Below are 24223 nucleotides of genomic sequence, written 5' to 3'. Positions count from 1 at the left end.
ATAAATGAACCATTTGTTTTTGTTAAAAATTAAAAGTGACTAAAATATTACATAAAAGTGAGAATGTCTGCTTTTGTAACAGAACAACATACATAAGATGAAAGAAATGCCCTAGTCTTCTCATTAGAGAATATTGAACGGAAGACATTTTATCATGTATAGCATTCCTACTCACCAAGTTATGTTAACATATGGGGCTGCAGATGATAATAATTTAAGAGCCATTTGGAAGCTGAAAGCTCTTCTTCGGGAGCCGAGACACAAGAGCCAGCTCTCTGAAAAGAGCCGAAAAATGGCGACCCCCATGTGTGAAAAATATAGCGAAACATATTTTTTTTTTTGAAGTCATTGTGACGTTTGACGTATCACAAACAGCTATTTTTAAGTTAATAAGAAAATTACAACACATTTAGGCGAACGTGTTCAACTCATTGTGGATCCATTTAAAGGGATACATTTTCAAAATATTTTGTTCAATCTTTACAAATAGATATTTCTTAAATATGTTAATTGTTGCTACTAGCTGCATAAAAAGTCCAATCAGGGCTGCTGCAGTCACTGTTGCCAACTCCACAACAAGGAAAGGCCCTATTGGTTGTCCTAAAAGATGCTAGAAGTCACTGGATAACATCATAGCGTAATTTGAAAATGTGTTATGTGAATCCAGGCAGTTGAAGATAGAAATATCAAGTGATTAAAAATACTCTGAAAATGTTTAACCCTACAATTGAACTTTATGAAATTATGTATGTGCAGTAAAGACTTTGCCTGAACCTACATAGATTTGAACCAAAAGACAGTTATCAGGGGCACACACTGTGTAGGAGGTGAATCCGTGACTGTGTGAATCAAAAGCAGGGATTTATTTACGTCAACAAAAAAATAAATAAATTACGCGCAACACCAACATTTATATTCATATTCCATTTGCAATATGAAAACAGAATATGGTGGTTCTCCCGTCTGCTCTCAGTGAGGGCTGGGTTTGCTGCACAGCACGGCTGCTTTCAGACTGACCACCATTAGTGCTTGGGAGGTGGAAGGGAATCACGGCAGCACTTACTGTTCGCTGCAGCTCCAGTACAATTGGTGCTTTCACGTGTTTCTGTCAAAAAGTCTCCAGTAACACAATAATGACTTTTTCAAAACTCACCCAAAGCGACCAATCACGTCTTACACAAACTCCTCCCCCCCAGCCAATCACAGCTCTGACAAGCTCCTCCCACAATAAAAAAAACTACAAGACAGAATGGAAATGATGTTTTTAGTGTTTATGTATACGTTCTTACGAAGTGATAAAACAAATGTGTTGCAGAAAACATTGTAAATGTCATTTATTATTATTATTATTATTATTATTATTATTATTATTATTATTATTATTATTATTTCGAGATACATCAATCATTCAAATGATTTTAAACCCCTGGTTATACTGTTGCTCTGTGAATTAACTTGACTGACTGCATCACTAAATAGTAAAAAAATAAAATAAAATAAAAAAATATCTAACTACTGTGCAAGAAAATTCATTGAAAATACTCAACATCTATAATAGGTTTCACGGTGTAATAAACGTAGTGGTAATATCATCAAAAAGAGTATTTGTTCGTTCAATATTGCATGGTAAACTTGAACCATTATTCAATAAATGTCTTGCTCACGAACTAAAACCCATTTCATACAAAAAAGAGGACAATTTTTCCCAAGAAACACACAGAGCAAACAAAACGAAAATCCCAGACAGTGGCTCTAATCTAACAGAAAAGAGGAACAACAACACGGTTCCGGTTGGTGGCATAATGCAGCAGTGCCTCAGGAAAATCAGTCAAGCCTCAATAAATATTTCCTCTCTGTTGTTTTTCCACAGGGCACTTCAGAAATCTTGCCTCCATATCTGACATATGGAAGGGGTTTCATTTCTCCATGTCTTTTTCAATTGCCCAAACATTTTATGATAGAACATTAAATCCAGAAGGCATCGCTATGGAAACGGGATGTTTTTATATGCAACAACGTCAGTCGTCTTAACACCGCGATGAATAACGCTGCAAATGCGTGTTCGGCAATAATACATAAATGCGGCATTAAAGTTTGATGAACTTTTTATTACAAATGCGGGACGCGATGTTTTGTTTTAGAAAAATGAAGAGGGGCTCAGTAAACATGCATTTGTTTGGGGAAAAAAGTAGGTTTAAGAACCTTGAAGCTTTCACACTCTTTACATCACTTCACGATAAAGATACGTATTCCCTAAGCTGCAGTCTTATGATATGGTTCAAGTAAATATAAACCTCAGAACTGCAGTCAAAGGGTTTTGCTGTGAGAAGAAAATATGTGCATTGGCTCTAATGTACAGCCCATTGGGAGTGAGAAGGAACTCTTATTTAATAGAATGCTTCCGATGGCTTCATGCCTCACTCGTTCCTGTCGTTTCTCTGTCTGTGCCTCATCTTTTTCAATCCTTCATCAAAACACACGCGCACACACACACACACACCCTCCCACACATGCGCGCACGCACGCTCCAGCCAGCGTTCTCAGGCAAGAGCACATCACAGGGTGGCCTCTGCAGGTGACAGATGGCAACCTCACAGCGCTGCTCACTGTAAACTGAGTTTTAATCAAGCCTAAGCACATGTGAGAGATGCTAATTATCCACTGCAGGCTAGAAGAGTCCAACCTGGAGAATACTGTGACTATGCATGTGCAACGCTGGTTCATTATCGCTTTCCCCTGTTGCGATAAAATCACCATTATTGGCATTGCAGATGAGAAGTGCGAGGCAGGATGGACTGTCTGGTGCATCCCAGGATGCAAAGACCCTGGAGCACCATCGCTCAGCAAAATAAATATGGATAAGGACTCTGCTCTAGCAGTGATCCTGCAGTCTTAAAACAAACTCTCGCGAAGTTAAGCATGGGGAGCTCAAGCTGCCTCTATGCCATGAAAAAGTAGAATCTTCAGGCGCATTTTTCCAGCAGGATGACAAGATAGATTTGCATTAAGGAGCTTCTAATAAATATGATGTTTAACAGACCTTGACATGAAGCTGAAAAGTTCAAATTGTGCTGTTGCAATTAGGCCAAAGCAAATTATAGAGGACTCTATTGTACTCTTTGCTCCCTTTGTCGCTCCTGTTCTCATTCTCTGTTCTCCTGCACATTAAAATGGCCCTGTATTACACTCTCTATTGTAATTTGGATCAAAATGTCTGTAAAATTAGACTTTCTTCCATGTAGAGGGGTAGATGTTATCTCCCTTTAGAGCCAAAGGTCAAGAATTAATTCAGAAGACAGCTCTTTAATTCTCACAGCTGGATTTTTACAGGGTGGAAGGAGAGAGAAGGGAAGAATGAAAAGGTTTTGTTAATCGGTTTAGTATAATCTTTAATCTTCATATGTATATAGATCCATCCAATCATCAGTTTTCATCTAGGTAATGAACATAGGGTGGAAAAATTTTTATATGTTCTAGATGTACCGTTTAAAACACAACGTGGTCCATACGTATTAGATATTAGTATATAAATGCGCAAAATTAAAACTGTGACTGAGAGATTTAATTTAAACGGTGCTTCTATTATTCATCAAAGGCACAGCGCCCTTCAAAATAAGTTACATCCTTTTAAGCATTTCACATTTTGAGTGTGAAACTTTACGTCAAGCTTTAATGTATTTGCTATGGTTTTTGGAGATAGACCAGCACACAGGCAACTCATTGATTTATGAAAGGAATATTCTACATAGTTTTCAAAAATGTCAACAAAAGCAGAAAAAATTTTCCATCTATATTCAGCCCCATCACTCATCATTACTTTGTAGAACCATCTTTTACTGCAGTTATAGTCAATGTCACATGCTGTTTTTATTTTTTCTTGAATTATGTAAAGCACATTGAAATGCCTTGCTGCTGAAATGTGCTATACAAATAAAATTTGATTGATTGATTTTGATTGGTAAATTTGATTCAAATGGTCCTTTCAAAAATAACCGATGGTCAGTAAAATTGAATGGAGAGCAGCCTTCCCATCTGGGTTGAAAAAAAGCACACCCACAGTATGATGCTGCACCATTATGTTTATGGCAGTTATTATGTGTTCAGGGTGATGCAAAAGGATTTGCTTTGTGACTCAAAATAGGGAGACTTCTGAGGGTAAAATTTACTGAAAAAAAAAGTTAAAATATTTCTACAACATACTGCTTTCTATGCATTAGTCTATCATACAAAATCCCAGTGCAATACATTGAAGTTTGTGATTGTATAAAATGTTCAAATGTATTAAAAGGTACGATGTCTTCGTCAAGGAACTGTGTTTCTGCACCGGAGAAGAAGTTTTAAGGCGAATATCGTCTTCGTACACAAAGATTTGCATATTCAAATGTGTTTTAGATGTATCGTCATCCTTATGCAAAACTTGCAGTTTATAGTTGGGATTGTATTCTTTTCTTTAGGATTTGAAGGGACCACAAAAAATAAAAAATCAAAGTCTACACTATGCATGTCAAATGAGGATTTATGCCGTTGTCTTTGAGCACACTAAGACCAGAGGACTGACAGGAGCACGGCTTGATTGAAAAAAGAGGGAGAATAAAGTAGGGAACGGACAAGGAGACAAGCCGAAAGCCAAAGGGAGCGAAAGGACAGTGAAGGACAAATGGATAGAAATGGGCATAAAAAAATAGTAAAAGAGACATGATTCTGATGCTGAAAGTGCACCATGTCGTCATACTGTCTCCTCTCAACCTGTCAGACGGTTTCAGAAAACAACAGGCTTCCAGTTATTATGTTGAAACTAGAAAAGGAGAAGCAGAAGTATGGTAGCTGAAAGGAGGAAAATTGTGAACTGTAGAGGCAGGGAAAGAAAAGGAAAGGGAAACGTGGAAGGATGGGTGGTGGGTGGGCCCCCCCCCCCAAATAAAAATGGATTAGCGAAGGAAACGAAGAGGGAAGAATTGAGAATAAAAGAGGTCACTAGAGGCAGATAAAAGACACTCAATTAAAGCCCTGAATGGATGGCCCATTAGACCTGAACAGACACCTGCCCCCCCCTCTCCCTCCCCCTCCCTCCCCGTTCGCTCTGCCGCAGGGCAGGAAAATGTCAGCTTCTGGTCTAGGTTCATCAGCCTCCCATGTTGTTCAGAAGCTAGCTCATGATCAGAGCTGCAGGTACACTTTTGCTGCAAAGGTGTGTCAATTTTTCCTCACTTGTTCTACAAACACACAAGCAATTGAACAGCAGCAGAGAGAGTGAGAATAAAGACAGAGGCCTGCAGAGTGACTCTTGCAAAGAAAATAGCCATAGGCAGACGAATGAAAAGAACAGACCAAATAATGAAGCCCCTCAAAAAAAAAAAAGTGTGTGTGCTCACTTTGTTCTCTGTAAACAAGGATCATTGAGGGTAAGGGAAAGAGAGACAATGAAGATGAAATTGGAAGAAAATCAAAAAAAAAGGTTTGCTTTAATCTTCCTCCTGACCTTCTGTCTGCAATATCTCAGTATTTTTGACATTTAGTCACACCTCGACAGGCAGAAAATTTGAAGCCTTCTGTCATGTTGAAAAAGAGGCCAAATCTCTGTACGCATATCTGATAGGTGGCTATATAAAGAAAACAGCGCCAGTGGGTTGCATTAAGTCTGATCAAAATCCTTTGTGCAATATGAAAAAAAAATAAATAAATCTGACCAAGTTTATTTTTTACTCTGCAGTAATGCTGTTTATGGAAAAAAGAAAATGGCAAGAAAATGTAACTTTTTTTCCATTTACGACAAACAAGCCCGGGCTGCACAGTGGCCCAGTTGGTAGAGCTGTTGCCTTGCAGCAAGAAGGTTCTGGGTTCGATTCCCAGCCCCAGTCTTTCTGCATGGAGTTTGCATGTTCTCCCTGTGCATGCGTGGGTTTTCTCCAGGTACTCCGGCTTCCTCCCACAGTCTAAAAACATGACTGTCAGGTTGATTGGCCTCTCCAAATTGTCCCTAGGTGTGAATGTGTGTGTGCATGATTGTGTGTCTCTGTGTTGCCCTGTGACAGACTGGCGACCTGTCCAGGGTGACCCCGCCTCTCGCCCAGAACGTTGGCTGGAGATAGGCACCAGCACCTCTCCCGACCCCACTGAGGGACAAGGGTGTTAGAAAATGGATGGATGGACAAACAAGCCCCACAAGCAATGACAGCAAAAAACACAGTTGAGAATAAGCATAGCAACATGTGTAGGAGGGGAAATACGTGTTCTCAATCATCATCTCAATCCACTAATTACTTTGAGACAAAAACACCGGAGAGCAAAACATAACTTCTCAAAGAGAAACAAATGAAAGTACCAAAAAAAAAAAAAAAAACTGAACGGGGGAGACATTCTGCATAGCCCTGGTGTGTTGTAGACAAAGGAGCGCCACGCTGATTCAAAGAACATGATTTTAAGTAAATCCAGCCTGACTATGTGCACCCACAGAGCACGTTTCTCTCTGTGTCCTTGGTTCACACAGAGAAATGTTCTCACCTCCGACGGGCTTTTTCTATCAATCGAAGCCTGAATTCTGTCCTCTATCCTTTAGACTGTTGCGCCACTCCTCTTCAAAGACCTCTATTCAGCTGGAAAGTGATAACCCAACCTGATCAGGGTCTAACATCATAGCAAAGAGAGCCAGAGGGCTTTCTGCAATCGATTGACTTCAGAATCCCGCACAGTTTGGACGTCAGAGATTTCATTTGCGGTGCAGGTGGCTTCAGGTTTGTTTACTCTGGCTGTGTGCTTGGAATAAACATGTTGATGTCTTGGTTTACAGGAAGCATTTATTCGTCTACAGGTGTGGTGTGTGTATATATGTATATATCTATATGTATATCTATAAACTTGTAAAGATGCATGTATAAAGACAAAGGGGGGATAAATAATTGATGCATATTCATACCACCATGAGGTAAATGGTTATGAAGTCAATGCATTAGCCTAATAGAGTTCAATCGAGCAAATACAGAGTAAGCATGCACTCTTGCACCTATCGCTAATGTACAGTTTCAGAACTGAAAGGCGGTATGCTACGATTGTTTCTTCTCAAGAAACTAATCAGTTACCTAAAGCAGCCGGATTTACTGCAAAAGTTTTGCTCTTTTTTTTTTAAGATTTATCACTTTCCGTCCACAAACTTCAATATATTTCTGGATTGTTGTATGAGATAGATCAACAAAAAGTAAAGCAAACAAAATTGAAATGGAAGAAAACATTTTTTTTTTTTTTGTCCATCTTTCAGACAAACACAAAAAAACCAAACATCTAAAAATGTGAAAAGCCTTTGTGTTTTTCCCCCGGTCTCAATAGTTTGCAGAACCACCTTTCACAGCAATTACAGATGTTTTGTGGTACGTTTCAACCAGTTTTGCACATCTACAGAGTCAGCTTTTTTTCCCATCCCTTGCAAAATAGCTCATTCTCCATCAGATCAAATGGAGCGTGGCAGTGTTTTGCAATTTTGAAGCCTGACCACAGATTCTTAATTGAATTTCCTTCTGGACTTTGACTGGTCCATCCTAACACATGAATATGCTTTGATCATTGTTGATCTTTTTTTTTTTTATGTTTTGGCCTTTCTTGTTGGGAGGTGAAATTTAAAAAAAAAAATTTTAACCGCTGACAGTTTTCTTTCAGGAGTAGCTTTCACCTATTATCATTGTATGTGTATTATTCAAAAATAGACCAAAGCTTAAAACAATAGAAACAATTATATGATTATAGTATTCTACAATTTCACAACTGTAATATTTAGGAGCAACAGAATACGTTGGGTTTTGGACAGTTTAACTTCAGATATGCTTTTTTTTTTTTTTTAAAAGTGGTAAGCTGCTAACTACCAAATAGACAAACAACACTTGGACAAAATGTGACGACTCTAAAAGGTTGTAAATCTTAGAACAATCTAACATGAGGTTAGTAGTTTTCAGACTACACTTTTAAGGCTCGTGTTAAACATTATCTAAGGCAACTCCAACGTTTCCAACACCGGCTAATGCTCTCCTGGCCGTTTTTGGTAGGCTGCCACATTTTGGTGAGTGTAATGTTGTGCCATCCCTTTTCCAGTTTTGAAGGATAGTTGTAACTGTGCTCCTTGAGATGTTCAAAGAATGGAGTACTGCTTTAGCTAACACTGCTTTAAGCTTCTTACAAAAAATTGTTTGTTCCTTGGTTTTTGTGGTCCAGTATTTTTTCACTTAATGTAACAAAAAAGAAAAAAGAAAAACACGAGGCATTCGCTAAACAGCCATACTTATGCTGAGGTGGGCTCTGTTTATTCATTCAGTGACCTCTGAAAGCAGTTAATTGCATTCTTTATCTGCGGTATCAGAGAAAAGGGAGCTGAATGCAAATTCGCACGACACCGTTTGATTTTTATTAGGACATTTAAAAGAACATTAAGAACGGCTGAAAGTGAACAAAATCAGATAACTGTAGATTTGATCTTGATTAGAAACTGCGGGAAAATAAGATTACTTCATAAATTGTCAATCATTCACAGAGAAATGTATTCCTGGCGCAATTACGCACACTTGCAGCACACGTCTACGTTTGCTTTTCTCATGTTTGTTTACCTTTTTTCCTTTCCCACAGATGGGAACCCGTGATACATGAAAGATGGTGGCATCTGGGACTTTGCATTGCTTATTTGTTTTTCGCTGCCTGATTCTTTCTCTACTTTTTTTTTTCATTATTCCCCTTAGCAGCGTTTCGATTTGTATTGATTTCCACCATTTTACAGTTGGTCGAGACACACAGCTAATAAAGGCTAATAAAAACACATCCCCAGCTTAATTTTCCAAAGCAACCACAAGGACATTAGTGTTACCGACGTGTTTCTCTTCTGTTCAAGTCTTCTCATCTGTATCTGTAGTCGCAGGCAAATTTGCAGCTCTCTTAATACGATTCCGCTGACATTTATTCAGAGATGCAGTGCATGACTCCTGGCCTCCCACCACATTTCCACAGCAAACTCCTCTCTCCTTTTCTGTCTCTCCTCACGAAAAGCCATAAGAAAACGGCAATAATGGACCAGAACTGAGAGTGGGCTGAGAGTGGACTGCTCTGAGGCAAACTAATCTATCTTTACTCTGTATCTGCTGGCCTCAACACTCACTGTTTTTCTTTTCACTCACACTCTACAGCCCCTCTCCACCTTCCCAACAAAAAAAAAAAACTCTTAGTTTTTTTTCTTTTTGTTCTTTTTTTTTTACACCCCTCCATGACATCAATGTATGCCACCATCTCCCTTTGAGGATCATTGAGAAGGACAGTTCTGCATGCATTAAAAAAAAATGCACACACTCAAAAAAAAAAGAAAAGAAAGTCTTCCATGCTAGTGCTCTCAGCTCTGACCTTCAGTTAGCTTTAAGCGGGACAAACACGCAGTAAGGCACTCTTCTCAAGGGACAGTTCAGAGAACAATTGCACATGTAACCCTTGACCTTAGCACAGGAATTCATGAGCGATGATGACAGTGAGTGAAAGGCTGCGAAAAGTGAAAATCCAACACAGGAGTGAAGCCAACAAGGGAGAAGCACAGGTCTCGTGCGTATTCCATTTGATATGCAAAAAAAATAAAAAATGGCTGTTATGGCTGCAGACAAGGTCAATCAGCCAAAGCCACCTCCTATGTAAATAATCTTTTAAAATGACACTAGTAAATCTGCGAAAATGGCTTAATTCTTAGCACAGCAAGAAAACTAATTTCATACCTCACGGATATTTGCCATTTCAAAACGGTAACAATCTGCACCCCGGAATTAATCAGCGTCGAGGTTTTTCGTAGCCGAGGCATGACAGCGAGACCTTCAAAGAGTCGGGACTGTAAACATGTTTTAGAAATCCATCTAGATAGTTCTCTGCTTCGAGTCCACGTGTGGTGCTGCATGCTAATGTGAGACAGATCTCCTCTTTGTTCTTGAAACCCACAGTGGGTATTTTTAAACCATGGAAATCATTTGCCAGCAGAGATAGTTTCACATTTCTATAAGCCACAGCGAGGCCAAGTGACACATGAATATTTTAAGCAGCTTTGTGCGTATTTAAATGGGTTCGCTGTGAACATGCTGGCAGCAGGCCAGGGCGCTGGGTGTTATCCATAATTCTTACAATCCCGAACTCAACTCCAGCCTGCCGATACTCCAGACTGGCAGAAACCGAAAGCAAATAAAGTCAATTAGTGATCAGCTCCTCTTGAATTTGTTCCCACCACTCTTTCTCACCCTGAACATTTAACCTCGCCATAAATCCGTTCACAGGATGGAGCCTCTTTATAATTAGAAATGCAATAAGAGATCCCATATCATGGTGCAGACATTGTGAGGGAGGTCAGAAAGAAAAAAAAAAAAAACACCTTCTCTTTTCACCAGAGGGGATTTTTGTCTTTTGGCAGTTGACTGAAAGAAAATAATTGATTTTTTTTCCTTTCTTCAAAATGAAAAATAATGATTGCATTTCTGTCTGAAATATATCCAGCATATGTCTATGCTAAGAAAATGTAAACAGAACGTGTGGAGGAAGAAAGAGCATTTATGAGTCAACAATGATTTCACCAGCAGCTGACAGCCCAGAGACAAATTGGTTTTGCCAATGCTGTTTGCAGATGGCAGCGATAATACTATCACTCAACGTCACAGTCACTGGCAAGCTGAGGGCCATATATATATATATATATATAAGGAAACTGCTACATTTTTGGATATGTTTTCTCCATATTACAATTAAAAGAAATAAGAATCAGGATAACGGTATCTAACACCAAATATGTTGAGCTGCTACATGTGTGAATAGAATAGAATAGAATTTTATTTGACCCTAAATTTCAACATTTCTTGACAGTGAATTAACAGTCAATCAATCCATCGATTTTATTTATAAGCCACACTTCGTACTGAAAGCAGCTCAACGTGCTGTACGGAATTAGCAATAATAAAGTCAACTAGAAACGTGCAGAGATGCACAATTAACATTATGTTATTCTATAATTTACAAAGTTAAAACTATGCAGGTATGAATTCACGTGAAATGTATGTCAAAAACTGTGCACCTGTATTAGATTCAACAGACTTTCCACATACAAATTGGCTGTGCACAAATATATATTTTTTTTCATTTTCAAAAATAATTTAAGGAATATGGCTGTTGCAAACTTTACTTCAAACCTGAATTACCACTTTTTCAAATTTAGTTTGATAAGCACGTTAAGTTTGATAATTGCCGCACATAAAAACACTTAAGTAATTCTGCCAAGAAGAGTGTTAAAAGAGCACTAAAGCTGCAGCTTAGCTTGCAGATTAATCCAGTGCACATTTTTTTGTCCAGCTGCCTGTGTGAGTAAAAAAGCGGCATGTCTGATTGTGGTGACTGCTCAGGTTGAAAGTGATATATTTTTTTCTGGATCTAGAAGACCCTTAGCAGCTCTGCAAAGTGTTACTTGGTGGGTGTGAGTCTGTCAAAGAGAAAATCTACTCTTACCGGGTGTGTGGTTAAATCTTCTGCAAACCCTTTTACACACTGAGCATCTTCCACGTTTTTAAATGACAAACATTAAACACAGAAATCAAATTCGGTGTGGGAATAAACTCTGCTACCTCGCCTGCAGCTGGTGGGCCCCCCAAAAAACATTTCTCTCTCTTTTTTTTTTTTTCTCCATTTCTTTTTCATTTTCCTCTGACACTTGTCACTCTACCCCGGTGAGCCCGATGCTGTGAATACAAAAGCCTGACTGGGCTGTGGTGCTACAGTGTGTAAAGGTTTCAGTCTGACAAGAGAACAGCAGTTCCACAATGCGAGCTGCCTGTCTGTGGACAGAATGTAGCAAGGGGGCAAGGAAGGAAACAAGCAGACTCGGGGGAGCTGACCTCCTCGTTCAGCCGGCCTCCTGCAGGAGCAGCTGGGATTATCCTGCTGAGTAAGCACATCTTGCAGTACAAGAAAAGGCTCTGGAAACGACTCCTGCTTCACCTGAGGGTTTTCTTTGTTGCATTTCTTCTCGTTCTGACATGTACATTTTAGGTTTTTCAATAGAATTCCTCATACACACATATGCAAATGACGCCATTCTCCTCCTAGCATTAGATAATGAACCAGTAAGCAAGAATGTCATGTTTTTTTTTTTCTTATAGAAAAAAAATGTAAAACGTGACTGAAAGCACTGTTCAGCAACAAGCAGTTGTGCCGAACATATGTGTCTCTGTCCCTGGTTCTGAACAGAAGCTTTAGTTGTTGTTTTTTTTTTATTCCTTTCAGAACCATAGACAGAGACAAGCTAAGGGTTTAGCTCAATCCCAGCCGTGTTAAATGCAACTAGTTGAGGGGGGAAAGGAATCAAGCATGAGTTTTTACCTTAGAGCAAAAGATCGCAGTGGCATGAATAATGTCTTATCTCGCCTGGTCATGTCTATGTCACAACTGATGCCAGATGCCCTGCAGATTTTTCTTTTTTCCAAGCTTAGCAGAGGCGACAAGTTCAGCACAGCAGGTACAGATAAAAAATATTGTGAATTTAAATTGAGTTTGGCTTCATGAAATCTTTGATAAAGCATACATATACACCATAAAAGCATTTCCGGATGGTTTTAAAGTCAAGCAAGTCAAATTACTTAATCAAGCGTATTTAAAACATGTTTCGTAAATTGAATCATAAATAATGCCTCAGATCTAACCACACTACATTGTTATGGTAACTACCTTAAATGTACCTCAAAGTTAGATTTTGCGCTGAAGTTGCTGGTTTGCTCAATCCCTGTTTGTTGTCTGGTGTCTCAGAGAATAATAATAATAATAATATGCCTGATATGGGTTTATTGTTTGTCATAATCAATTAATACTGACTCAACAGAGCTTACCATGACAATCGTGTTTAAGAAACTTTCTGAGTTGGAGCAAAAATTTAAGTTCACATTGAGTTTTGCTAGCTAATGTAGCAACAGTGCTAATGCTAATATCAAACTAGCTAACAATCTGGGTTTCTTAGTCCTGAGGTTTCCATAGCTAAAAAGAAAATTAGGTCTTAGGTGTGGTTGTCAGAGAAAATGCTTCCATGCTGTCCTGTAAAGATACACATTAAATCTGTACTAGTAATTTCAGTAATATTTTAGTCATGAAAAATTATGTCTTTTTTTTTTCTTTTAGAAAACATGGAAAACAACTCACATAGCTTTGTGACAGAAACAACCCTTTCCATATAATGTGCATTAATGACTACTGTAAAACTGTATCATTATTGATCAGGTGTGCACTGGTGACACTGTTAGAATTGAACAAATACGTGCCTTACATGGTTTTTTTTTTCAATAGATTTTTTAGGAGTTGTTAGACTGTTAGAAAACCACTTACAACTTAATTTTCTTCTTCCAAACTTTTTAAAGTTTTATCCATTTTTGATAGATTCCAAATAAACATGTCAGCCTTATTATTTTCTGATACACAAGACAAATGACAATAACAATCAACTGAACCAACAGCTTTAGCTGAGTTGAGATCTGAATGTTTGGATATAATTTATTACCAATACTAAGTTTACACAATACATTTAAAAACATACGTAAGCTGAGCATATAAATTATTTGTATGGTTTATGATTAATATCCCCCCAAATGTATTTTTGTAGTGTTTGGTCATTCTGAGATTATGGGTTTTAAATGTATATTAAGAAAGGGAAAAAAAAGAAAAAAATTTGGGGTTGCATTATGTTAAATAGATTTAAATACTGTGTGTTGGTGTTTATTAGCTGTGAAGGGTGGAATTTTCTGATAGATAAAATATAAATGAACAAATATTGACTGTTATGTATTAACTTGAAGCACAAAATAGAATAATTAAAAACAAATTTAATTAATTAACAGTTTGTAGAATTTAACCACTATGTACGAAAAATAAACAAGTTTCCACTCAATTGAAATATACACAAAAAGGATCTGTGGAATATATTACACCAATTGCATTAGCAAAATTCTATGTGTGGTGGTAACTACACATCTCTTTTAAGCGTAACATTCTTGATTTGGCCATTCCCCACCCCCCCCCCACTTTATCAATGTACTGTACAAATCAAGCGTTCCTGATTTGGCTCATTTTTTCCACTTTATCTCCAGTCGACGGACTGTTTGAAAACTATCTTAAATAAATGCCAGAGTTGATGCCGGCCGACTGTCAAGTAAATTGTGAGACTGGAAGCCACTCAGTGGAAAGAGAATGCAGCAGGAAGAAGAGCACTTTCCGTTGCCATAGCGGCGGCAATCGTGGACGTCGCCTGACTCTTAAGCAGGACCCCCCACGGCGGGGGGGGGGGGGGGGGGGAGTGGATGAGAATATTAGGGAGTTTGTTGTCAACACTTGATGACATCCGCTTTCTGTGCAACTCCGACGTGTTTTCCGTAAATACGGCGACTGGATGGAGAGGCAAGAAGCCCTCTCCATCTCCATCCTGAGAGATGAGGATCTAATTAGGCACCAGTAGAAGTCTGGAGTGGTCTGATTTCGGCTGCTTTGCGCGCACATGCGTTACGTTTCAAGTTACGAGCCGAGAAATACAAAAAGTGGCAACCGCAGCCAACAACATCAAATACTTGCTTGCCAGTTTCTATAAAGTTAAAAGTGAGCTGAAGGCAAATTCCCCAAGTCGGTTTAAATTACTGTCTGAGCACATGCAGAAACCCCGGGAATATCTTTATATGAGAGGCGCTTTAGTGGAATTAAACCTGAAAAGCACCACAGGACGCAGATAGATTGTATCGTCTCAGAGCCCCGGGGATGATGTTTACATCTGAAACCTTCAATGCAAGCGGGCATGCTGTGGAGTGGGGGGGCTTAAAGGGCCAAGGAGATGCGGGGATGCCCGGCTGGGTACCTGTTAGAACATATAAGCCCCAAAGCGGTGCTGCTTGAGTTTCATTTGCAGTCAATAGCCAGGAACTGTTGCATACTAACACCAGCATATACAGTACGGTCTTTAAAGAGTTAGTGCGGCTTCAAGTTTGATTTAAAAAAAAAAACCCAAGCATTTTCTCCATGGAGTTCGGGTCGTGATAAAACTCTTAAGCTCTAAATATTATACGGTGAAGTAAAGTTGCAACGCATATGACGAAAACGTTACATTTGACAAAGTGCATCCTCAAATTTCCACTCAAAATGCGAGCAACAGACAAGCGCACAAGACATCTGATCAGTGTGGCCAGTAGACTTTGTAACAGATTGTACGGTTTCTCACCAAATCTTAGAACGTGCGGCATCCCGCGAGTGTATCCAAGAAACAGCAGCAGAAGCGGGATCAGCCTGAGGTTGAACCTGATAGCGAGACCGGTTATCATCAGATGATGGGAGGTAATCTTCATGATGTTTTCAAAGCAAATGCACAGTGGATAATTCCTCCCCGGTGCGCGGCGGGCTTGATTCCCCCGTGATTCGTCTACGGCTGACGGGCAAAGGCAGGGGGTATCGGCGGCCCTGGATGTGCAAGATCACGGCATGGTCACTCGCGCTTTCCCCAAATCCATTCGCGATCCCGGCATAATTCCGTCACCCCTGTCGTCCGTCTCCCTCTTCACTGCGCTAAGAAACGACAATCCTCGGGGTCGAGGGATGATGGGACATCCATGTCGAAGGGTACGGATCCGGCGTGGAGGAGGGGGAGCCCGGGCACGGGCTTTAGGTGAGGCTACTGGAGAGCGCCAAGCAGAGGATACAGCAGCGATATGCAGCCCCCCTATGAGGCTCTCTGTGTTGCTTGCTCTCCCATTATACTGCACTGCTGCACAGCCTCTGACGTCGAGCCAAGGTTGGTGCTGTGAACGCGCACCACAAAGACGGAAAGCGTGAGTGAGCGAGAGGGCAGAAGAGAGAGAGAGAGAGAGAGAGACAGAAAGAGAGAGAGAATGAGATGGACTATCCACAGAGGAAAAATGCAAAAGAGGGAAAAGAGAGAGGGACGGCGTATCAATGAAGAGAGGGGATTGAGTGGGAAACCTAATTAATTCCACCTTTATAGCAGTTTCTCTGCCTCCCTAAAACTTGGTGCCAAGCACTCGAAGAACTGTTGGTGAGATGGGCGGATATGCAAAGTGCGCACATGGCCCTGTGACAGAAAAGCTTCTTCTGATTCCAAAACTATCATCTGATGGGGTTTTTTTTCTCCCCCCTACAAGAAAGTCCTCCTTGGGAAACTCAGTGGGGTGACGAAACATATGCTCATCACCAGTTTGAGATGTGACTATTATGTAGTTGATATTCCAAATTGTGTTTTGCAAAAGTTTTTACAACCAGGAAAGCATTTTGACATTTTGTCTTGTTAAAAACACATGTTACGTGTTTTATTTAGATTTTTTTTGTAATACTCCAAAGCTAAGTGGGCTTTATTGAAGTAGACCATGTAGACCAAAAAGTGTATTTTTTGTTTAATTTCTTCTTTGTGGCTAATTACAAATCGACTTGTTGTATCTTGTTCAACCCTTCTGTAAAGACCAGATTTGTGTCGACAAGCTCCAATTTCAGCTGCGGATCTGTACTGCTCATTCATAGTTAAAGTGGGCCTCTGGGCTGCTTCTCTAATCAATGGCCTTGATTAACTCTGTTCTTGCCCTACATGTCAGTTCAGATGAACAGTCACAAATTTGCAACTGTGCCACACTGTCTTGACTTTTAAATATCGGATTGACCTGAACTCCCCCCGATGTTCAAAGTTTGGGATATTGTTTGGACGTTGTCTAGCCAAGCTTTACACCTCTCTACAACTATCCCTGACCTGTGCAATCTGTACTTGATCTTCATGACACTGCAGACCTTGAGGCCTTCAAAGAACAGCTGTATTTATACTGAGACTAAATTACGCACAGCCGAACTGTACTCTAATATCATAGTGCGCAGTAACTTAATGTGTTGAATCAGATTTTAGGGGATGAATCCAACTGTATTCAGCCCCTCATATAGCATCTTCTTAAAATTCACAGAGGTTTATTGTTCCTTACATGACAAAATGTAAAAAAAAAAAGAGAAAAAAGCTTAAAGGGTATATGTTTGCAAGGCACATAGGTGTGTTCCTGATTGTTTATTCATCATTGAGCTCCATTGAAAGAGACATCGCAATTCTAGATGCCGAAGCAGGCAATATAATGGCCTATAATGACTTAGGTTGTGTTCACATCTGGGCAAGATAAAGCAGCCTATGCAGCAGATGTTTTGCTGAAAAACAGCACTCCAGACTATAAATGTCAGTCACTCAGCTGTGTAGGCCTACTTCATGTTCGTTGCCATTCTCAAATTCCCTGTCAAAATCCCCTTTATGGCATTTCAATAAGCAATCCTTCTACCCAGCAGTGTGGGAGGAGTGGAATGGAACCAGTTAAAATTGGCAGAACCACAAATCTGTCATGTCGACAGAAGATGCCGGAAGGATTGAATTTTTTTTTAACATATGCAAATATCTCTACTTAAACTTAAAAGCCTCTGAGGCAACAAACTTCAGTGTTTGAGAGTGAGGAATTCTTCCTGTATGAACAGATATTTCTAGCATGGGAAAAGATTGCAGATGCTGGCCATTTGTACGACTTTATCTTTAGAGTCTATAATACCTTTTATCTGATTAGCGCTTCTTTTAAAAAAGGCTGAGCTGCGTTACATGTCTTTTGCGGCGAGGAGATGCATATCCGTCGCTCTTGTGTGGACTATCTGGATGCACCTTCTCAGTGCCCGCCCCCGTGACCAGCTCTTCATAGGCCAGTGCATCAGCTGGAAGCAAAGGTACAGCAGCACACCTCCGCCCTGAGAGGATGGATGGCTATTTAATCCCTGTGGGGAAGTGAAAGAAGCTCTTTGATCGGTGCCACCGCGGTCCAAGTGTGGATGAACACAGTCATTGTGAGGTTTAAGTGTGAATGACTTGCCTGTGAGTGAAGAAACGCTCTAAATAAAGCCTATCAGTATTTATAGGTGGCCCACAGTGTATTTAAATGATGTTCGGAGAGTTAATCTCCACTGATTTAAAATATCCACTAACAGGTTACCGAAGTGGGCTCATGCAGTGGTTATTCTGGCCGCTTGTTTATATTTATTTCCCTCCAGAATTCCAATTATAATACAACCGTTTGAATAAACTCGTCATCACTGCTTTTTTTTTTTTTTTTTTTTTTTGCTGAAGTGCTAGAGCGCTGTACTTCACATGATCTGTCAAATCCCCCTAACAAATACCAGCAAATGCATTTAACAGTGGAGAGGGCGCTTGTATGAGCTAAAGGAAAAACGAAGTAATTACATGGAATCAAGTAGGTGGTGTGAACATTGACTTTGAACCTGTGTCGGGGTGCGTGGGTCTGCACACCAGCACTCTGAAGTGTGTGAATATCAAAGAGAATGGCACTCATCATGCTACCATCTGGACCATTAGCATAATTATGGAGAAATTCTGGGTTTTCATATAAGTCAGCAGAGCTTAGACAGCATGAAAGGAATCCTTATTGAGCTCAGAGAAAACACATCTAGAGAAGCCAAGAAAAGCAATACTTAAAAATCTACATTCCTGGCTATATTTCAAAATAACAACATGCTTATGTCCTTATGTTGCTGAAAGGAAGTTTTGTAGTGATAAAAAGTTAATTCATGTCATCTCAACACAAGAGGTTTAAATATACAGTGTTTTCTGGGTGCAAGTCATTTAGCAGCAGTGAGACGTCTTCTGTCTTCACTTGCTGTTATGGATCATTGTGACGTCTACTTGAAGATGAAAGACCTTTTACTTTTTGAGCAACCTTTTGTTAAAATGGATTGGATAAGTTTGATCGTTCTCTCTAGCTATGATGTAGAAACGCTATTGAACATAATAACTACTCTGCTTTTTATCCTAATAATTTCCAATTATGCATCATCTTCAAATATTGTTGTGACTAACTTTATGTTCTTTCTTATTTTTCCCTCTCCACAGAAGGTGCACCCAGCCCAGTGTTTTGGTCTTTAGACATAGATGGGTCTGTTGGCTGAGATATTGCTGTCAATATCTTAATTTTCTACCGAGAATACACTTTGTGGTGTCTTTCTGTGAATAACTCTGTCTCTCTCATGGATAAATGCCTTCAAGTGCCTACTTCTGCCACTAACTACAAATACGTTTTTCTCTTCCCATAGTTTATACCGCCGTCCAGCTCATCTGTTTAGCTGTGTGACTCTCCAAGAAGACATTGAAAGAGCTAATGCTCCCATTAACTCTGTCTTTTTCTTTTACAAAGAAAGTACTATTGGATCTGGGCGACTGTGGTTTTGGTCTTTCTGTTTTGTCCTCTCAAACCTTGAGTCCTTTGCAGTAGATGGGTACTCACACAAAGCTGAGTTCTCCCGGAGGTCTTTTCCTGTTAAGCAGGAGTAGTTCCTTTCCAATGTCACCACATGACTTCTTAATGTGGAAAATTGCTGTAAAGTGAACAACTCTGCAGTCGACTGCTTTTAAGTATAGAAAAAGCGCTAGCATTAGTAACGGCATGTAATAATAATACATTTCTCTGCATTGTGTTATAACTTGGAATTACTTAGTATGTACGTAGTTGAATGCGAATAAGCATTCAACTACGTATATGATTAGGTTGATTTAGTTATAATTCTGCTTAAGAAAGAAATTTCTGTCATTGAAATGCCTTTGATGTTTGATGGTATTTAATGATATCCATTGTAAACATGAGTTATATAAACATACTGAATTTATTTAAATTGAGTGATTCATCTGTGCGTAATGCAATTTAATCATTTCGTATTCACAAGAAAAAGCTTATTTTCCCAACATAACATGCTGGGTTCTGAAATGTCATCAGGTATGAGTGGAGCTTCAAACCATATATAGGTTTTGATCTAACAAATATTTAAGAATTAAAATAGATTTGGATCGCAAAAGCAGAGAGAAGTTATCACATAGGAGATGGGGAACTTCCAGCCATCAAACTAGGTATAGGGTAGTGGTGACATTGGCTAAAGTGAGCCAAATATCCTGTCATTGTTTGGACAGACCACAAGAATCTGGCCTACCTGCAAGAGGCTAATTGTCTCAACCCGAGACAGTCACCATGGTCACTTTTCTTGTCCTGTTTCAATTTTATAATGTCTTATAGGCTGGGTTCCAAAAGCACTAAGCCCAATGCTCTTTCTTAACAATTTTCTCCAGACAATGAACCAACAGTCGCCTCTGTCATCCCACTTCATTTATCATGGTGGCCCTTTCATGGAATCCACAGAGACTAGGTTTTGGAGGCTCAACGTTCGGAGTCTGAAAATGGGGCTTGGACATCCATTAAGTTCTATGTTCCCTTTGCTCTAAGGTCCAGACTCATTCATTGGGCACACACAGCTAATACCTCAAATCCAGGTCTCAAGGGCCAGTGTCCTGCAACATTTACGTGTCTCTGCTTCAACATACCTAAAACAAATAATGACCCCATTATTTGTTTTAGGTAGGTACCAATTTAAAAATCTGATTCCAGTGTGTTGGACCTTGGACTCTGGCCCTTGAGGCCTGATGTAAAGAGCTATGTACTTGTCTATCATATCCAGGGTCACATATGTCAATGATCTACCATCTCTATTTAACTATAATAGATTGCTCGTCTAAGGCTTGTCACTTCATTATATTGATCTCTCATAATCTCTTGAAACAGCTCAGCTCCTTGTAAAACGTTGTTTTCTGTCTTCACAGGATGTCCCAGGAGATTTTATCAGAGTGAGGACCACCGTTCATCTCTTGGGTCTGTTTACTTCTGCTCTTGCAGCCAGAGTTCCTGTCAATTCAAGAGACTTGCAGCATGTCAATACCTTTCTGGGCAAAAGATATAACTTTCCACCAGAGAAATGACTCTCAAATATTTTCATGAGAAACTTTCCCCCAGATTCATTGGTCCCTTTGACATAACCTCTGTCCTGAGCCACATCTATGTTCGCCTCAAGCGTCCTGAGAGTCTATGGATCCACCCAGTATTTCATATTTCTTTGAACAAATCTATGGTATGAAGTCCTTTGTGCCCTCCTTTCAGATCCCCCTCCACCCGCTCGAGATATTGGTGAGTTCCCTGCTTTCTCAATCAGATGGTTAATGGATGTCCAGTGCCGTGGGAGGGGCATCCAGTACCGATTCGACTAGAAGGGTTACGATCCTGAGGAGCTGTTCTGGGTTTCTCACTCCCTCATCTTGGATCCCCAGTTGATCCGTGATTTTGAGGTTTCTTGTTTGTCATGCTTGTCTGGGCCACCAGGTGGCAGCCTTTGATGAGGGGGTAATATCAGGATTTGGGTGTGTGTGACAATCTTTCATATAGTTAGATCTCTGCTAGTGAGCAGCCCTGTTCATAGGGCGGCCACTGATGATATAAGGACCTGCAACACAACCACTAGCTGGATGATTATCTGTCACTGTTGTTTCAAACCTGTCAGAATTTATTTGTGCCTCTCCTAGTGTTCTTTTGAGCAACTTAGCGTTTTTGTGAAGATCAAGTTAAGATTCATCTCCAGCCATACATACTTTTGCTCTCTCATCTCAGAACATGTTCAGCCACATGCATGCTCTCAAGCAAGTACCTGTTTGGAACAAACCTGATCCATGTTGTTTTCTGCAGCTCTAGTCCCACCTGCCTGCTTGCTCTCCTCTGGTCAGTTCCTGAACCTCAAAGACTCATCTCAAGTCCATCAAGCTCCTTCACCCAGATCCCTCTCACTGCGCTTTCTACCTGTAATTCTAAGGAACTGTAAGCTTGTTTCCACTCAAAGAAACAATCCACTGTCAAATGCATCTCTAAACCTGCTGCTAACCTGTCTCTCTTCCACCAGATAAATCCTCAACCTGTCCCAGAAAGGAATGCCTTCATTCATTAACTTCTGTTTACATATTGTAAGTAAATCCTTGTACTCCCACCTTGCTGCAGAGTGTGATTTTGGATGTGGGTCAGAAAGATGCCATCGGACATGACAAGTAGATCTTTGCTACCAGTCATAAACTCCAAACTTTTTCTTTCTACAACAACCAATAAATATGTAACAACTCTGTGTAACCCGGCTACACAACAGGGAGATATGGGAATGGCAGACTGCCACACTGTAATACTGAACTGAAACCCCGCTCCTCTAGTTTATTGTTGTTAATAGGAAAATACCCCTGTGCCGTTTGACGGATGATCTTTTATTTTTCATCCACCATCACACTGTCATTTTTGAAGGAGAGCACAAATTAGAGGAGTTCATACACTCACTTGTAACCCACAGAGACATCTTTGTGAACTGGCTGGTGCGTTTATTCCAACTCCATTCACAGAGCAGTTAATGCAAAGGGGACTTTTATGCAAAGGAGAGATAACCACTGCAAAAAGCGTTCTCTCTCCTTCTGTCTGCACTACACTCCCTCCCTCGCTCTCTTACACAGGCAGACTGGTGGATAGATAGCACTGGCACAGAGAAGGAAACCATGGAAACGAAAAGCTGATGCACTTTGAATGGTAAGACCCTGAAAAAGAAGAGATTCATTCAGTTGTGTTTGCGCCCGCACTAAAGGCTCATGTCTGCTGCATTATTTTGAATGCTACAGGTTATTTTAACATCCTTGGCTTGTGAAGGCCACAGATGGATTCATTACATCTTGTCAAGATGACTGTGGCTAAGGATGTTTTAACACATTGGCAAGACCCAACAGAAATGCATGCACTTTCTTCACACATGCAAAATGTATAACCCTGTTCCTTTTTCTTGCTGTGCTATCCCTGTTTGTCTCCGAGCAAATGCAGTGCAGTGTTTGTGCCTCACTCTAGCAGTTCTGAGTTTGGTGTATTTACACTTACCATTTGTGGAAATGCCTTTGAACACAGCGTGGTGAAGGTCTATATATCTTCAGCATAGCTCTCAAAAAATCCCAGGGCCCTCAGTGGGAATACATTCTTCAGAGACGACAATTAGTCAAGTGAGACAGTAATTAGGACCTCTCTCCATACTGTCACTTCCACTTAGTGCTGACGAATGCCCACAAATCCCTGCTTCTAGCAACTGCAGTTAGGCAGACTTACTTCGGCTGCCGCACTCTTAAGTTCCAGTTGTGACTTCAAACTATTACAGGAACACTCATATATCACAAAAGTGAGGAATGTGATGAAATTGAACCTGTTGTCTGTAAGCCTACTGATAGGCTGTCACAAATACATGACAGGCTGTGTAGAATTAGTGGAACACTTGCAAAGAGAAATCAAATGTTTATAGTATGATTATTTTGCTTTTCTTTACTTTTAGAGAACATTTGTCTCAACATTTACTGTCATTTTAAGAATAATAAACATGTGGTGTATCATAGAAAAACTGGAAATAGGTCACCAAAGTAGAAATGGAGGAAAAAAGAAAAAAAAGAAAAATTTCTAAGAAAATAGTGATTTTTTTATTATTATTTTTTTTGTAAAATATACCAGTTGAAGTTGTAAAGGATTCATGCCATGCTTTAAATAACAATTTCGAATACTTTAAAATGGTAAACTTTTGCATTTGAATTCAGCTTGTTTACAGAGAAAATTTGAATTGCTTTTGGGTGTTGGGGGAAACTCAAACATCATCAACTTACCACAATTTATGGGCTATTCACATACTTTTGTTATTGGTTTCAGCCAATGAAATGAAAGTTTAAGAGAAACACACACTTAGCATCCCCACATAACGCTAACTCACTCTGGAACAGGCTGTTGGGGGGTGAGAGGAGGAGACAAAAAGACCCTGAATCAGATCCATTTACAGGTCTTAGTTAACTGCTCACCTATATTTGGCCCAGAGCTGAATTGTCCACACTGTCATGCAGCCGTAAACATTTTCCAGAGTACAATGTGAGGATGGATTATCTAGCACCAGAAAGAGAGTGGCAGAACAAGGAGAATAATTGGACATTGTTGAAGGTGAAAAGGAAACACGCCAGGACCACCTGTATGATGTGGAGGCATTCATGTCTGCAGGAATAGTCTTCGATTTCTCATTGAAAAGACTTTCAGAACTTTTATTGTTTTTAGAACATTATTACAAAACAACTGGCACACAGATCATGGGCCTGCCCAGTCATCCACATTGTTTTCCGCAGCCTTAATCACTGCTGCACACCACAGCTGCACACCAGGCTGTGGTGTGCAGCGTGCTGACTAACTGCATCTAGTAGCTGTAACACAAGATATAATAACTAGTTGCATCGATCTGAAAGCAAACATTGTCTTACATTTTTAAATGTATTATTTCC

At 39.9% G+C, this 24223-nt stretch overlaps 1 protein-coding gene and 1 long non-coding RNA gene across 3 annotated transcripts in view; one reads left to right on the top strand and one right to left on the bottom strand.

Annotated features, from left to right (window-relative positions):
* Positions 1-16113, bottom strand: part of LOC103457461 (glutamate receptor ionotropic, kainate 2-like) — an 85165-nt gene extending 69052 nt beyond the window's left edge. Inside the window, exon 1 of one of the 2 annotated variants that reach the window (XM_008397599.3) lies at positions 15224-16113. In XM_008397599.3, coding sequence (XP_008395821.1) covers positions 15224-15347 — 124 coding nt within the window. In that variant the 5' untranslated portion in view covers positions 15348-16113. The remainder of the gene's footprint in view (positions 1-15223) is intronic. The other variant, XM_008397600.3, reaches the window with a different exon arrangement.
* A 3486-nt stretch (positions 16114-19599) lies between these two features.
* LOC108165772 (uncharacterized) lies at positions 19600-23411 on the top strand. Its single transcript, XR_001776100.2, has 3 exons — positions 19600-21719; positions 21802-21862; positions 22391-23411. It is a non-coding gene; the product is annotated as an uncharacterized LOC108165772 (long non-coding RNA).
* Positions 23412-24223: the final 812 nt, after the last annotated feature.

This window comes from Poecilia reticulata, chromosome 21 (genome assembly GCF_904066995.2).
Source record: "Poecilia reticulata chromosome 21, P_reticulata-male-v2, whole genome shotgun sequence".
Taxonomy (NCBI): domain Eukaryota; kingdom Metazoa; phylum Chordata; class Actinopteri; order Cyprinodontiformes; family Poeciliidae; genus Poecilia; species Poecilia reticulata.
This window is presented reverse-complemented; position numbering and strand designations above follow the sequence as displayed.